This window comes from Tachypleus tridentatus, chromosome 2, assembly GCF_004210375.1.
Source record: "Tachypleus tridentatus isolate NWPU-2018 chromosome 2, ASM421037v1, whole genome shotgun sequence".
Taxonomy (NCBI): Eukaryota; Metazoa; Arthropoda; class Merostomata; order Xiphosura; family Limulidae; genus Tachypleus; species Tachypleus tridentatus.
Genome location: NC_134826.1, coordinates 28,387,774 through 28,406,379, shown reverse-complemented (window position 1 = coordinate 28,406,379; position 18,606 = coordinate 28,387,774). Strand labels below are relative to the sequence as shown.

Below are 18,606 nucleotides of genomic sequence, written 5' to 3'. Positions count from 1 at the left end.
GAAAGTAGAAGTTTGGAGGAACCAGACAGAAATGAGACTAATGAGGCATCTGTAGTCACCACAAGAGTTCAAGAAAGAAGAGCAAGCAAAACATCAAGCCCCTGCAAGTATCAAGAAGTGTCATTCTTAGCCTCACTGCTCTGTTAAGTGTGCACATGTTCACTGTCTGACTACATGACTGAGTCAGCAAAATATTATTGTATATACTTACATTGGCATGCAAGTCTAAAGGTGTACCTCATGATCTCCATTTCTAGCAACAGATGTATTAGTGTCATAATTCATTAGAAAATCTTGCCTAGAATGCTATGTCTATCAAGTTGTATTTATTAATCTTCAGATTTTAAATCTCCAACTTCTACATGAACGTAATATATATATAATTTCCAAATGTTTTCGTGAATGCATTGTTGTAGAAATTATAATACTTTTCAAAACCTCTTTGTGCATTATCTAACAATGTTGGATTTTTCTCTACTGAATCTGCACTTACCAAATACCTGGTACCTATTTCAATTAATAACTGACATTCTATATATTTTATTTTCAAAACATTACTGGTAAACTTTCATTGAGGCTAGCATGCTTGATCTATTAAAGCTATTTCTAAGAGTGATTCCAGCTCTTTTTCATAATTCCAAATAAAATTACAATTTTTGTAAATTTTGTTACTTCTTAATTTTACTTTTCAACATTTTTCTGAACTGATAGGTTCAATCCTACATGTTCTTTTAAATCTCTCTTTGTGTAAATGCTTACATTTAGGAGTTCTATCTCCCATTAATCTGTAGTTAATTATTATTTAATTTTTTTGTTTCTAAAACACTTTAACATTTTTTATCTTACTCTATTGCATTACTCTCATGTTTCTACTTTGTTAGTTTCATCAGTTGTTTCATTTCTTTACTAATGTAATCTGGAGGCTTGTGGGCTTATATACTTGACTTTCTCTGACCTCTTTTTTTTTTTTTTTGGTAGCTAGTTTTATTGAATCTAATTGCTCAGATTATTTACTTTGTTTATGTTTAGTCTTATTACATTACTAACTAGCCCTTTCTTATAATTAAATTTCAATGGGTCTTGAACATCAGGATGTTCAGGGATGTGTAAGCTTGTTTGGCCTATTATCAAATTCATTTAACTTACTGATAAACTTGCTTCTTTTCTGTTTTATTAGACTAATTTTCTTCATTATGATTTTATGTATTTTATGACTTCTATATTTGTTAAGAATTTATCCATCATTACTTTTATATTTGAAGTTAATCTTAAATCATCATATGCTCTAATAAATCTATTAAACTTGCTTAATGTTTTTAATCTGAGTATATCTATTTTGTATAAATATTTTCAGCCTGCAATGTGTACTGCCTCATCTGTCACACTATCTTGTAGTTTACCATGTAATAATGAGTGTGTTGTTATGTTTTTTTCAAGGACAGGTGAAGCTTTTCCACCTTTAAAACCTTTGTTTGCCAAAACATTTGTTCTTACTCTTACACCTTCCTCTTACATTTTTTTTCCTTTTCTGGCCATAGCCGTATATAATTCTTTACTTTTATTTACTCATTATTGATTTATGTTAAATCCCTTTCCCTTATTTTCACAACCGTTTATTTAACCTAAAAAATCCTGTTGACTATGTCAGTTTGTAACAGGATCTATTAAAGGATAGTTACTTGCTACAAGTAGTATTTACTTGAAATGCAAGGAGTGCAGTCAGTGGTGTTTTCACAATGATCATTAACTTGACAAAATTTAAATGAGAGTAAGGAAGTGAGGTATATTTGACTTTATGTGTTAATAAAACTGGAAATATTTATTCAGGTTTACAGTAATATACCCTTTTTAAAGTTACTTTTACTCTTCAAATACAAAACACTTCTTTACCTATTATTAAGAAATTTTAAGTCAATTAAAATAATATACAACTTACATAGGACCTTAGGGTTGTAAATTGTTAGATGTTGCTATAAGGTAAACTTCCACATTGAATTTTCTGCAGACTCGTGATAAACTCTTAGGCTAGGCTAACCCCAACCTTTATACAAATCTTGTTATATGTAACCTACTTTATTGGCATGCAATGTTGCTCAATAATAAAAAAAATGTTCATTGTTACAATTTCACACGTGAGGATTGGTCAAGCTCAAGACCAATGACACACCTCAGTTTCATCATCTTGAGTGAGTGTTTTTCACCTTTATAAGGTCATTAGCTTCTATTAATCTGACCTTTATTCACCAAATTATCTCTTCAGATTTTTGTGCCTCATTATTTTGTTCATTACCAACCAAGTGTTAATGGGTTGTCATTAACTTCATAGATAGGAAAATGACACCATTTTAATTTTTCCCAGTGATTTAATATTTTGTTCTGTGTTTCTTCTTGATGTAGTCTGACCATAATATAAATGTGCTAGTCAACTGTTCTTTGAGTAATGTATATTATATTATGTTATGTTATATATATGTTATGTTATATTATATATATGTTATATTATATTATATTATATTATATATATGTTATATATTCTAAGAATAGCACTAATACAATCAAAGTGAAATATGTTTATGTTCTTCAAGTGAATTCTTATTTCACTTGTAACCTTCTCTTTTATGTCAGTTGTTTCATAGCTCTTGAGATGCATGCAGTGCAACCATTACAAATAATTTAACCCTACTAAAGGTATTTCCTTTATAAGTAAATATTTAGTTTAGGAATAAACTATTTTATTGTGTTGTTTCGGTAGAGATATAATTTTCTTTTTTCTTTTATGAGTAGTTTCATCTGTGTTTATATATGATACTGCAGTTAAAATAATAGTTTTTTAATTTATCCAGGTGAAATCAAGTGTTTACATAGATTATCTATACAACATGTCCTACACTTTTGCCTTTGGTGCCATTTTCAGCATTGCATTGTTTCAAGTTTGTGAGGTAAATAAAGCTTTCATTGTTTTGAAATGTATCTTATTTTTCAGTTCTTTGTCAAATAAAAGCTTTGTTGTTAAATAGTTTAAGTAACCAAGTAATAATGAATATGAAGTTATGGAAGTTCATTAGTTTCCAGAACCTTTTTTTGAATTTGGATAGAGCTTAAAATCAGTCATGGTCTTAAATTGACAACCAAACAAATAGGCGTATGATAAAACGTGTATTCTGTATCATAGAAAATTTGGAAAACTTATTCAAAACAGTATTTTTCTTCTAAGAAAAATTATAAAAGTTGTCACAAAATAACTTGAATTGAAATTTAAAGGACCAGTAAAGTATATATGGTGCAATTCAAGATTTCAGAAGTTAATTAACACATATTACTTTCCTTGTTTGTTTCAAAAGAGTGGAGTATTCTTGATTAAATACAGCTCATGTTTAAATAGATGATGAATGTTATACAAATTCGCAGACTGAATGATTCAGATATTTGTTATTTATTATGAATTATTGGTAATTAATAACTAATACATAATCAAATTTCTCTAAATCAAATCTATTTCACTGTTTCAAAACTCTTCAATTTTGTAAAAATAAAAATTGTTATTTATTATGTTTCCTTTACTCTTAATTTGAAAAAGAAATCCTACTAAACTTTTAACTTGTGATCAGCAAAAGAACATTGCATGAATTGCTGAAATACGTATAACAGATGCTACAATCTTTTAAATATTTGAATAGACATGTGTACAAGTAGTTTTGCCTATGTTGTGGAGAAGTGATATATATAATTATCAGTAACATATGATGCAAATTCTTAAATGAATCCCTTTTTAATAGGGAAATATGAAAATAAAATATTTGTATAACTGAATTAATAACTGATAATATTATAGAAATTTGTCATAAGATAACCTTGAGTATTTTAATTAAAAATGCTTGATTTTCTGGTTTATCAACAGAATGCAATTGGTAGTACAAAAGTGAGAAAGTTTTTATGTTATAAATTTTGGTTATTGAAAATCAGTTCATGTTTGCAATTACTGTACAAATCTCCCACAGATATGATTGTGTAATAAAAGGAAAAAGATTGCTCTTTACAATTACAATGCAAGACCTAATTTTCAATTGAATGTTTGGATGCATTCAGTAAACATTAAGTATATTTTGAATGATAAATGCACATATATTTTGTAAGGCTTGATAACACTTTAATAAACTAATATGTTACATTTAGTTTGGGTGCATTGTCTTTGTATATATGTACATATTATATGTACATTACTTGAGATGGTCTGCAATTATAAATTTATATTATCTTACAAGCTATGTAACTGTATATTTATACTTGAATTTTATCTGATATTCTGTGTCCCTTTACATATAAACTGAATGAATGCTCTGGAACTGTAGACCTTTAGTGGTTGTATATTACTTGAAATGATTTACACATATATCTTGATTTATTGATGTTCTTTGCACCAAGGTGTACATAAACTGGTGTGTTGCTTACTTGTAAACATATTCTTGTACATTTTTTGATATAGTGTGTGCTTTTTTTACATATACTCCATTTTAAATACTGTTTACCCATGGGAAATGTGTAAAATTAAAGTTTTTTATGTTGTTTTAACCTCATTTTTGTTGCAGACTTAGCACTTGAATAACAACTAATAAACTGTACCCATGTGGATTTTAAAGGTATAATAAGTATGGTACATAATTAAAGTTGACCTCATTTTCTTTATTTCTCTCACAACTTCTATATGGTTTTAATTAATTTGATTACATTTGTGAAAAGGCATGTCAGCATGCTGGTTTTTAGGTTGGAAGGTTTAAGCTGTAATAAACTGCTGCATGCTTTCTGAGTTTTAAGTAATGCCATAATTGAGATAGTCAATCCTGCTATTTTGTTAAGAGTAATTGCATAATAGACATTGGGTATTGTTGACTTTTTTACCACCCTGTGTTCATTAATTCTAAATTATATATGATTACGTCTGAACCTCATGTTGAAGTACATACTTTTCAGATTTAATATATTAATAGTATTTTAAAAGCTGCTTTATATGTATATATATTTAGGTTGGAGCAAACCTTTGGTTGAGTGCTTGGAGTACTGATGAACCCATGCCAGATGGAACACAGAATATAGCACTCCAAAACTGGAGACTAACTATTTATGGTTTGTTAGGAGCAGCTCAAGGTACTTGAGATTCTACAGAAGTATTTGTGTAACATACATTTTCTAATGCTTGTATATGCAAGATCTTTATTCAACTTCACTTATTATTATCAGCCTATACATTTTACACTTTTTAAAAGTCATATTTTATTACAACACTTTCATCTTCCTTCTGAAGTTGGTTATGTAGTTCATCACTCTTCCCTGCTTAGTCTTGTTGAAATCTATTAAGAGTACTAGCTTGTTTTTTGGCTTCTGTTGATCTAGTAGTTTTCCTTTTTAAATTTTGTGCTCCAGGCAATTTTTTCTCTTAACTAAAGCTGAAATGGATATAATGAGAACGTATTAATGAAATTGTTCCAAATTTGTGTGTGTTTTCTGGTAACAAAGCCACATTGGGCTATCTGCTGAGTCCACCGAGAGGAATCGAACCCCTGATTTAGCGTTGTAAATCCATAGACTTACCGCTGTACTAGCGGGGACTCCAAATTTGTGAACTTAAAATTTGTGTATAGAATTGTTAAATTAATTAGAATAAATGTTTAAGTAAAAAATATCGATATTTATGAAGGCCTTTGGAAGAAAACGAGCATTATTTTATGGGTGCTATAATATTATATACTTAATATTATGTTATATAACTTATGTACAACTTTTCTCAAATAAAAAGTTGCTCTATAATCAAATGGAAAGTAGGAAGCTGACATCAAAATTAACATAGAAAATTCTATATTCATTCCATTAATAGATTGGACATGATGGATATTACCAAAATATAAGATGCTGCTTAAACAGCAACAAGTGAACAATAACCATAAAGCCCTTTTAATTACATTTGGAAGGTCTAATTAAATATATTTTAATAATAAATAAGCAATAAATAAAAAATATTAAAATAATATATGCAAATAATAATAATAAACCCTAATAGAGAACAGCACAATAACACTTAAATTTTAAATTTAATACAACCAAAAAGATATTATCACTGATTTCAAATATTATTGTATTACAGTTTGAACAGCTAAGTCAGTGCATTTCATGAAAAAATTGCACAGATGTGTATTTTTGTACTGGGTAAATTAAAATTTTAAAAAGGGACCAGTGACTCACCACCTCACCTACTGGCCTGACTCTGCTTTTTTGTCATTTAGTTCAATCTATGAAAAAGGACTAAATTATTTTCTGTATATGATTTGTGTTTTGTTTAGTTAGTTTAACTAAAGTGCATTGTTGTTTAACTCTTTTTGATCTTACATGTCATGAAATCATAAGCCATTTCATTGACAATTGTGTTACATGAAGTATTTTACATGTATGCAAAAAGTGGCATACTGTGTATATTAAATACACATTTCATTTTTGCCATTCATATCTTGATTGGAGATAATAGCAGAAATTTTTATTTCATACAGTTAAGTCATAATCAATCAGATTTCTTTACTTTCTCTATCTGTTTTCCTTGTGTATCTTTAACCAATCTAATTAGAAAATCAGCTGAGACATCAGAACTGTAAATAGACAATTTAAATGAAAGTGAATGAGCATCTAAAGGAACTTTTTACTTTGATATTAAATAAATTTTCATGTAATTCATTGTTTATTGAAACTAATTCAACTAAACCTTTTGAAATAAAAATATTTTGTCAATGGGTCTTAGTAGTTCTTACAGGTTAAGTGGAGTTAAATCCCAATGGCATATTTCGTAATTTAAACTGGACCTTGAAAAGACAATTTTAACACCCAAAAATTAAGATAAAATTTAATCTGTTTTGACCAATAACTGGCAATAAATGTAGACAGTTCAAAAGAATATACTATCTTTAACTCCTCTACAGAAAATAACTTATGTACAAATGGTCTACTGTAACTGCCTGAATACCCTTTATGATCAAAGAGTCAAATTTGTCTTTTTGCCATAAATACTACACACCTAAACGTTTGCAATACTTTGGTGTTAAAGTAGCACTTTAATTATAAGAATGGTAGTGTTTGTATAATCTTTAGTTGCATGTTTGTTGCAATTTTTTTTCTCCTATATTTGCAATTGCAATTGGCAAATAAATATTGTCAAAATATTAGAGTACCCTTAAAATCACTAAAAATGAGTTTGCCTTAGTGTTTGCTATATTTGTGATTATCACCAGCAAATAAACATTCTCAAAAACCCATTTACAGCTGGCATTCATTCGTCATGATCATCTGCAATAGCTTTGCTACAATGATGTATGTTTAGTTTGTTTATATATACTTCCTCCCTCCTCATTGCTCAATGTAACAAAAAAGCTTGGGATGTCATTGATCAGGACCTGGTTATGTTTGGCTTTAAGAAGTATTACCTCACAAACACTATGTATGGTTCAGTAAATGACATCTGCTGGGATGATGCTGATGCTTTGGTAGATGATGAAGGTGATTTCTATAATAATCCAGTTACAGTGATGATGAGATGGTAGAGCAGCTGTGATAACTATTTGAGGGCAATGATTCTGACTCAAAATTTGAAGGTTTAACGAAAAGGATATGTAGTTTTGAATATCAAATGTAATGTAGTAATAACTAGGTTTCAATATCTAAACATTTCAAGTGCTTATATAAATTAATTTTAAAAATTACAAAACTTAGCTTCTTCTTAATCATGTAATTTCAAAAATTATGTTTAAAGATACTGAAAATAAGAAAATTTTGATTTATGTTATGGAAACAAGAAGAATTAATCAAACATCTTATCGAAATGTAACATTTTTATTAAGTGAGTATTATTATTCACAAAACATATCAAACAACAGCTCGTAAACTAGATATTTTCCCAATGATATTGAAGAAGGTTAAAGATTGAATATGTAAGGTACTCAATACTCTCCTTTTTGTAAGTTTTACAATTGTGAGCAGGTGCAAAAAGATTAAAAGTTGGTAATGTTCTCAGGTCATAAACATTATTTAGACAATTACAGAACTATCAGTCTTATGTCAGTGATAAAAACTTTGAAAGCCTCATAAAAGATGCTTGGCAAAGTTTAACAAAGTTCAAAACATTGTTGGATAACCAACATGATTTCACTAGGGGAAGTTTTGCTTTAGTAATATTTTGACATTATTTAAAAGTTTACTGTGTATGAGGGTAAGGAATTGTGGATTTGCTGTACTTGAATTTTCAAAAAAGTATTTTATAAGGTTCCACTTATAGAACTTATTTAAAATATATATATATAGATGTGAAAGATACGTGATTGGATAGAAAAAGTGTTTGGAAAAAAATTATGCTTAACTTCAGACCAATAACTATAATACACACATTACTTGACATTTGGAAATTTTATGTTTCGATGTAATACTTAAAATTGTATTTATCTTGTGTTTATTACACTGAAGTAATTATTTGATCTAAAATATTCTAAACAACAAAGTACGTAATACACATATTTTTATACAACTACAAAGTCCAAGGTTTTGATTCATCAACTTATGTACAATGGATGCACAAAAATAAGTAACCCCCCTTAATCCTTAAACAGCAGGAATGTTGTAGGTAGCATCATCAGTTGATCATGGGTGCCATTGTTAAAATGTTGTTAATTTGTTATATTGTTTGTTAGGTAACAGAAAAATATCTAAAACTATATGTTTATAGAACACATTTAACAACTTGTTCAAATATGATTTGAAATCCTAATTTTAGTATTGGCTTTTGTAAATACCTAAACTTTACATAATTTTAGTTACATTTTGTTATACAAAATGTTGTGCATCTGCTCTAGTTTCTTAGAACTTCTTATTCCGATTAGTCTACAAAATGATCTCAAAATAACACAAACCAGTTTCACAAGTTAATATTTAGTCAGCATTCCCTAGAATTTCAGTACATATTCACATCAGCATGGCATGCTTTCATTGAGTTTGTGCAAATATTTCTGAGTGAGGTACTGCCATCCTTCTTTGATTAATTATAAAAGTTAATCTTCTGTGTTTGGCCTCTGATCCATTAATCAGTTTAACTCAGCCCATGTATAAAAAATTAACAACATTTTCAGGGAGGGGCTACTTTTTTTGTCAGCACTGTAAAACTTTAAATATCTTTTGTTAATCTTATATTCATCATAATTCATTGTCAGCAATTTATATATTGTTAATAACTTTAAAACCAGGTATCAGTTATTGTTAGGAATGTTGCCTAAAAACCTTGCCTGTAAAAAAAGTATTCCCTAGATAAACAAATTTATATTATTCACAATATTGTTCCTTGATGTAGACTCCAATATAAGAGCCAAAAGCTCACAATTAAAAGAAATGTATATAATTATAGAATGGTCCATGTATATTTTTTACATAATTAGTTTACCTATATTATGAGTTTTAAAATAAAGCAAATGGTTATTATAAATGGAGTTTACCCAAACTAGATTAATGTCATAAGTGAGGTATCTCAGAGCTTAGTGCTAGGTCCTTTCCTGTTTTTAATTTACATCAGTGACAGAGATGAAAGAATAGTGAATAGATATTTACATCTGCTGGTGATATTAACATTTGGGTGTTGCTGTTTTGAGAAGAATGCTGTTTACAAAATGATTTTAATTATCTGGTAAGTCAGGCAATTAAGTGGCATATGGCTTTTGATTACAACATATGTAAGGTTAATAAGATTATAATTTAAATTATAAGTATAATTTTAATTGGAATAGCCTCAACAGTAGTATGGAAGAAAAGGATCTTGGCATTTTGGTTAATCAATCTCTTAAGACATCCAAGCATAGTACTGTTGCTAAGAGGATTTGAAGTTGTATCTATATAAATATTAAATATAAGTCTAAATAGGTAATAGTTGCATTGTACGTGTCACTAGTTAGGCCTCATGTGGCATGTTATGTTAATAAGATTATAATTTAAATTATAAGTATAATTTTAATTGGAATAGCCTCAACAGTAGTATGGAAGAAAAGGATCTTGGCATTTTGGTTAATCAATCTCTTAAGACATCCAAGCATAGTACTGTTGCTAAGAGGATTTGAAGTTGTATCTATATAAATATTAAATATAAGTCTAAATAGGTAATAGTTGCATTGTACGTGTCACTAGTTAGGCCTCATGTGGCATGTTATGTTTAGTCTTGGTCTCCTTACCTCAGAAAGGACAATGAACTATTGAGAATGATTCAAAGGAGAGCTACTATGATGATATGAGGACAGGCTAAGATCTCAAATTTTTATATTGGAGATCTCTTTTATTCCATTTCAAATTTACCTTTTATGAAAACAAAACTTGCAATATACTCATTAAACAGTTAGTTCACTGTGTAATAATAAGTTATGTTCAATGTCTTAATATCATTCACACACCTAAATCGACTTATGTTTTTATTTGGTGAGTTGAATAGGATTGAAAAACCAACAACCTAGATAGAATGATAGGTTTCTTGTTTCCCTTAAATTTTTTTGTTATACTATAATATAAATAAGTGAGAAACTTATCAAGATAACAAACTTAACAAACAAGTATAGAGAACTCATATTTGTATTTATATCTCTTAAGTATTTCAAGTTTTTGCCATTATTTTAATATTTGCAGATAAAAACTGTAATATTGTTTATCAATTTAGGAGTTTCCATTCTCTGTGGTGGTATTTTCCTGGCAGCTGGTGCTGTGCAAGCTTCTCGTGACCTGCACAATAGAATGATAGAAAGAACCTTTCAAGCTCCAATGTCCTTTTTTGATACTACTCCAATTGGACGCATCTTAAACAGGTATACTGCATGTCAACTTTTGTACTTATTAAGCAGCTATTTTGTTAAGATATTCCAATATTATACGTTACCTCTGTTCATATGTTAGCATTACTTGATTTTATGTTGCTTTCTACGTACACAATTTTTTTGCTTTTCACTAATCTTGAAGATCCTACCTAAACTTGCATATTTCTATGTATCAGGTCATCCCTTAAGTAATGTTTGATTTTATGTTCAGAAAAAGAGAAAGGATTTCAAATGCTTTTAATGTAATCAATAATTTATGTTCCATTATTATTCATTACTTCCTGCCAATGATTCACAAGCCTCTGAATGCCACTTCTACAAAATTCTTGGGATTTGAAGGAAAAGAATCTAGAGAGGGTAGTTTTGACATCTTCAAGTATTTCAAGCTCTTTTCCATCAATATAGTTTTGCAAACTTCAGAATAGATTATAATCAGATGGGGCAAGGTCTGGAGAATAAAGAGGTCGTGGAAGTTTATTCCAGTCTAGTTTTTCACTCTTTGCAGATGTGATTTTTGCTCTACATGGTCGTGCATTATCCTGATATAACACAAGCAGGCCTCTTTTCTTTCAGTGCAGCATTCAAGCACTCTAACTGTTGACAATAGAAGTCTGATGTAATCATCACATTGAGTGGCAGCAACTCAAAGTGGATCACACCAATATTATCCCACCAAACGCTTAACAAGACTTTCCTAGCATGGAGGCCCATTTTGGGCTGTGGTTTAGCCAGTTTACTTGCTCTGGACCATAGTCTGAGGCGCTTAACATTTTTATAATATATCAATTTTTCATATCCAGTCACTAACCTGTTCAAAAAAGGTGAGTTACATTCACGAGAGTGCAGAGAACTGCAAATGTCCACTCTTGCTCTGAGGTTGGCTTCTGTCAAATCATGGGGATCCATTTTCCAAGTTTTGACACATTTTCAAGTATTTGCAGATGACTGTGAACTGCTGAATGGGTTAAATTAAGCTTCTGTGATAGTTCTTCAATTGTTACAGCACAATCTTCATCAAGTGCAGCCAGCAGCAAGTCATCATTAAACTAAATAGGATTACCTGAATGTGGGCATCACTTAAGCTGTAGTCACCTGATCTGAACCTCTGAAACCATCTTTGACATTTTTTTTTCATTGAGAGACTTTGCACCACAAACACCTTGAATATTTCGTGTAGTTTCTGTTGCACTATTGCCTTTTTTAAACTTGTAAAGTATTATATGCCTATGTGCTCCTCAGACACATCCATCTTTATAGGGGTTTATTTGATTAATGATCTGAAAAAGTGGAGTTGGATTAATCCATGATGACGAGAAAACCCACTTGTAGAGAAAAATATATATTTAAAATGGCTGGTAGGGGTAGAGAAAGCTCTATGTAGAGGAGCGAAGAAGGTTGAAATGTTGTTCGCTCCTCTACATAGTGCTTTCTCTATCCATACCAACCATTTTTTCTATATATACAGTTGGGTTAGTTTCTTTTATTTGTCTGAACATTTTTATATATGCGTTCTACTACATATTGTAGTCATTAAAGCCTTCTACAAAGACAGAAATGACGATACACTTTCTGTATTAAATTTTTGAACATTACTTATGGGATGGCCTGATACTATTGCTGTGCTGTAGCATACAATAACAAAGACAGAAATTACGATACACTTTCTGTATTAAATTTTTGAACATTACTTATGGGATGGCCTGATACTATTGCTGTGCTGTAGCATACAATAACCCTCCTCCAACAGGAATGCAATACACATTCCTAGTACAGACAACTCTCTCTATACTGATTGTTCATTCATCAGTTCTCGATTTGGAACTCACATATTTGGACAAGTTTTGTGCTTGTAAGAGGTTAAAGTTTTCACAATATATTTTTTTGCCTTTGAGAAGTTTGTGGAAACATTATCTCAGTTACATTTTCTTCCTTTCTACATTATGAAGTCACAATTTCATGTGATTACTTACCTTTCACATTTTCCATATCTCAAACCCACTTCTGGTGTGCCTTTCCTTGCTCAATCTTGAAGTGATGATTGAAAAATCAATATACAGTGAGTAAACTGCACCATGTAGGTCTATTGCATACTCACTTATATGCTACAGTGCAGGAATAGCACATTGGAATGTGAATTTAGGTGAAGCACAAAACTGGGAAAAGCTAACAAGTGTCTAGCAGAATTACATTCAGATTTGAATACTAATAAGTAAAAAAGCCAGATTTGTGGAGAATGCACATTTTGTAATATACCACCTTAATTTTATATAGCTCACTTAACCAGGAAAATATTGTATAAGTATTTTATAAAATTTTGAGGTATATAAATAAAAAACATGTTATACCTAAATCTTCTCAATATATGTGTTTTAAAACTCAATAGTAAGATAATAGATTTGTTTTAAGTTGCCTTATATAAATACTATGAAATAGTCATGTGTAGATTCTCAAAATTCAATATTTAATATTACATGGTCAATCATTTCAGTGGCAGTGCCAAGGGGGGCTTGGGGGTATTGAGCCACCAATGAGCCAAGCCCCCTCAGCCCCCCCAATATTGTGATCTAGATATATTCATAAAATATGGAAAACACAATCGTCGTTGTTGCTTAACAATTAACATCAAAGAGACATAGATCTGTAAAACTCAACGTCTTCATTAAGACGGAAGTATGTGTCATGCATCCCATAGCAACGTACTGAATGCACTGAAACTCATGCACTGTATTGCTGTCCCCTGTGTAATGCCATTCTATCTTGAGCTTTGACGAAGATTAGACAAGCACGTTGATTTCAAGTTACAAAGATCATCAGGGATTTTACTTGATAAACCAAAGGTTTCATGGGTATTTACCCATTAATTTCATTTGTCTTTTATTGAAAAGTAAAACATAGCATGCATGTATAAGTGTATTGTGTATAGGTCAAAACTATGAAGCATTTAGCCGGTGTTGTGTCCTCTGTGAGGATATGCTGCTTGTCTGGCTGTGAAAAGAACCCTCCCTGCCATTGTGACAACCCTAAAGCATCTTGTGGAGGGGGACAATGTCCACAGAGCCACTGAATCAAAGGGCCTGTGCATCCTTTTAGATCAGCAGTTCATAACCAGTCTAGTGGCCATAGAAAAACTACTGCTGATGACAAAACAGCTATCAGACCACCTCCATTCACCTGACCTGCAGCTGGCCTCTGTAGAGGACCTAGTACAATCTGTCATCTCTGGTTTCTCAGAAATGAGAACTGAAGCAGCATGGAAAGACTTGGAAGAGTCTGCTGAGGATATATGTAAGAAAGTGGGAATACGCACTGAGATGGTTTGTCAAGGTGGACAGCGATCTGCCCCCAGACATCTGGATGAAATCATAATCACATCTAGTACTGACCAAAAAGATGAATCAACACCAGATGCCAGGAGACACACCTTCTATGCCATCATAGACAGGATGCTCAACGAGCTGAATAGAAGATTCTCCTCTGATGCCTGCAGTGTTTTGATGGGTGCAACTGCATTGAGCCCCAAACATTCCACATTTTTGGACAAGCAAGCACTCTTAGGAATGGCAGCAAACTATGGTGTGGCAGAGAATGGCCTCGCAGTGTAGGTCCACCAGTTGAACTGGCTAATTGCCAGGAAGAAAGACAAGGGGCAGAAAGTATACACACCATTGGAGCTTGCAACCATGCTGGAGCCATACAAGGATACCTTCATGGATCTCCACAAACTTGTATGCATCGCTGTGACCCCGCCTGTCACTTCAGCTACCTCTGAGAGAAGTTTCTCATGCCTGAAGCTTCTTAAGACATACTTGCACAACAGCAGTGGTAACAATTGCACCAGCAACCTTGCTGTCATATCAGTAAACTCCAGGAGGGCAAAGCAACTCAATATTGATACTGTTATAGACACATTTGCTGCCAATCACCAGAACAGGTGCATTGTTTTGAAGTAATATTGACTATAAACACAACATGATGAAAGATAGTTAGCCTGATAGTGACCTTACTTTCCTTAAAGTGTATTAACTTTACATGGGATAATTCGTTTCTGCTATGTAAGCTATGTCTTTATGTTATATTTCTTTTGATTTGTAGCTTTACTCTTAATGGTATATTAAATTTTTAATCTAAACTAATCTTGATTTTCTTTATTATTAAAGAATTTAGGTGGAATTTAGGTGAGCTTCCTCTTTTACATATACATATATTTTCATAAACAGATTATTTCTAACTTGTAATAATGAATTATTAATCAGAGTATAAGTTTCCAATGAAAACTGTATTGAAAATGCAGTTCAAAATAGCACACCTTTCTGAAATGTTCTTTGGTATTTACTTTATTATAATTTATTATCTATACTTCATATTGATGGTATTTTGGGAAGCCCCTCCATAGTTTATCTCAGCCCTCCTAACGAAAATATCTTGGCGCCGCCACTGAATCATATTATGGGTTTACTGTACATTAAGTGTTACGTGAAGGAACATGTTTTTCATGCTTTTTGAGATGTTGAATTATTTCAGCACATGTATATTCAAAACAATTCTTGCTAAACAGAGTTATTTTACAGGTATTTCAAAACTTTAAAATGTGTTCTAGGTTGCTTACGTATTTCTTTTCTGAAATATTTTATGTTTTTATTATTACAGATTTGGTAAAGATGTAGATGTTGTGGATACCTTGATTCCCATTGCTTTTAAAGGATTCTTGGATTATTTTTTTGCTCTCATAGGAGCATTTGTGGTCATATCATTGAGTAATCCTATCTTTATTGTTGCTGTTATTCCTTTTTCTGGTCTCTACTACCTATTACAGGTATTCTACAATTAAATACTTACAAAATTGAAAAAAGTGAAAACATTTAAAATCATATTTTGCATTAATATTTGTCCAAAGCTCTTAGCAGTTCACAAGTACAAGTTTAAAATATTTAAATATGATACTTTTTAGATATGAAATGTAATATTTCAGCATAAAGTTCTTTACATTTTATGCAAAATTATTGTGAGGAAAGATATTCAGCAAAGAAGGAAAACATTTGATGTTCTATATTATATTCCTATCTATAGATATGATATCTAAATCATTTTAAACGATATCCATAGAAATTTTCTTAGCTTAAGGACTATACATTACTATTACAAAATAATTATTTGATAATATTATGTATTTATTTTTCAGAGAGTTTATTTGGCAGTTTCTCGTCAGCTGAAGCGTCTTGAATCTGTAACTAGATCACCCATATACAACAATTTCTCTGAGACAATAAGTGGAACTAGTAGTATTAGGGCATATAAAGCACAGGATTTTTTCATCAAGATCAGTGAAGATAGAGTAGATACCAATAGCAACTGTTACTTTCAAGGAATGGTGACTAACAGGTAACTTTGCAAAATTAAAATAATTTTGTGCCAATTGGTGTGGAAGCATATTTACTAAAAAGAGAAACGGGCAGTAGCCAGTGAATATTTCTGTCACTGAATTTTTCTCTTATGACTTTCTTAAGAGGTGAGCCTATTAAATACAAAAGTAATCTTAGCAAACTTAAATAATGATGTTATGTCAAAGCAAAATTTACATTGTGTTCCTGACTACTGGCATACATGCAGAAATATTAACAATATGCAGATAACAAAAGAATATTAGTGTATAAGTGTTTACATGCACAGAACAAATATTGATGAATATAAAAATGGGTACATACATACATAAAATATGTAAATACACAATGAAGTATTCATATATATAGGTGCACTAATGCACACACATACACAATTACAAGGTTTCATAGTTGTCATCTAAACTTACCAACAAAGGAAAATAAGCAGTTTAAATAGCCATCCTTTATCTTTGTTTTGACAATTACTCAGATCTGATAAGGAGGGGCTCTTTAATTGTATTGTTTGCAAAGATAACCAGGTTATTCGCTTTACATTAATAATGAAATGGTGGTTAGGCATAGGTAAGCCTTGTTTATTAATAAGATCCACTTCTACAGCATCCATCAGTAGCTTGAAGCACCTTAAAATACCATTATCCATATAAGCAAACCATGTTCCCTTACAGCATTTTTTAGAAATATTAGTAACTTATGGCTAACAAGCAGTATTCGATAGTCACTTTATGTTCTTGACCAAATGCTGGTCTTCCACAAAATGTCAATTAACAAAATATTTTTCACTTCACTTGTAGCAGCTGTAATGAGTTGACTATTGCAAAAAGAAATCATGTAGAGATTTTAAGATGGAATGGCTACCCTAAAAGATCACTACAAACATTTTTTTTGACTAAATATGATAAACTTGAAAATAAAGTAGGGTTTATGAGTGTAATTGAATTTTCAAATTCTATTTATTAAACCTAGAGTTACAAATATATTTAGGAATACTGCAAAGGATCTGGTTTGCCAATACAGTTATTAGAAAAAGCAAGATACCCCTTGAATTGCATTTATTCACTCAGCCAGAATATAAACCTCCACTCATTCCCTTCCAATGACTGCTAGAAAAATAATTGTGCTCCATGTTAACTGGATCTGCAAAAGAAATACAGGATGAGCGATCAGTTAAGACACACAGTAGTGTGTTATGCAGCCTAAACAACCTGCAGGACACACTGTGTGTTATTAACAGGAATGATAGTTTAGCAGTTTTATACTTACTGTAACTAAGACTGTGGTAATATAAACTGGCAAATATTTGCAGTAGATGTGCTCTACTGGAAACTTACTTTACATATCGAATTTCAAGGTACTCCATTAAGAAACACATATGATATAAAATCTCAAATTTTGATTCAATCTCTTCTTTTTCTTTTTACTTCACACGAAAAAGTACAGACATTGTATTTGATAGAAACATATACTTTCATGAACGTTTCTCAAATCTCTTTATTTAACAAAAACTGCTCAATTTTGACCAAATATGTTTTGTCCACACTTATGAAAAAGTTACATGAGCTATTGGCCTAAAATGTTTAATGCACCTACATCTAAAAACAAAGGTTGATTATTTTAGATTTTTGTCATTCAGGTTAAAGATGGCTGATTTAGAGCAACAAAACTATAGGGTGAAAGTATGTGCAGATATATAAGTATTGGTTAAGCAAAACAAACTAGATTACCAGCTTCTAACTCCAGTTTTCAAAAGAATCGAACAGGTGGATGGTTATTATTCATTATGCATTTCCAGCTTTTAAGCACAATTTTCTAAATTTTATGAAATTATCCTAATTAAAAAGGGTTAAGCATCATGTGATATTAACTTAAGTATTTACCTTAAATAATGATGTTTTATATGACTGTTTCAAGTGTATGTTAGTGATGACAAGAAATTGTTAATGTAGTTTCCATGATGTTACTATAAATGAAGTTCTAACACTGTTTTAGAGAGGAAAAACTACCAATATGTGTTGTATAGAATCTGGCTGATTCTGTAAAGTATAGGTCTGTCCTGAATAATAGAGATGCAATCTTAAAGCTAATATTGGTTACTATTGGGTATCATTTTCTTACTAGCTGTGGTTTATTAGTATGTATTAACGAAAAGTCATCATATTTAATCAAAAACACTTTAGATGAGAAAAAAATGGAGCTACCAAGAAAGTATTGAGAATGCAACGTAAAGGATGAAATAAAAATTGGTGATCAAAATCTTTTACCCACCACATACCTCAAGTTTAACAAAAAATATGGTCTAGCTAACTAATGAATGAATATTTGCTGTAAAATTTTATCTGTGT

At 30.9% G+C, this 18,606-nt stretch overlaps 1 protein-coding gene across 2 annotated transcripts in view; it reads left to right on the top strand.

Moving 5' to 3' along the window:
* The window catches only part of LOC143239984 (multidrug resistance-associated protein 1-like), a 178,163-nt gene that overhangs the window by 115,019 nt on the left and 44,538 nt on the right, over window positions 1-18,606 (top strand). For both annotated transcript variants that reach the window (XM_076481725.1, XM_076481716.1), the window contains exons 20-24: window positions 2,844-2,939; window positions 5,022-5,142; window positions 10,715-10,859; window positions 15,516-15,681; window positions 16,048-16,247. In XM_076481725.1, coding sequence (XP_076337840.1) covers window positions 2,844-2,939; window positions 5,022-5,142; window positions 10,715-10,859; window positions 15,516-15,681; window positions 16,048-16,247 — 728 coding nt within the window. The remainder of the gene's footprint in view (window positions 1-2,843; window positions 2,940-5,021; window positions 5,143-10,714; window positions 10,860-15,515; window positions 15,682-16,047; window positions 16,248-18,606) is intronic.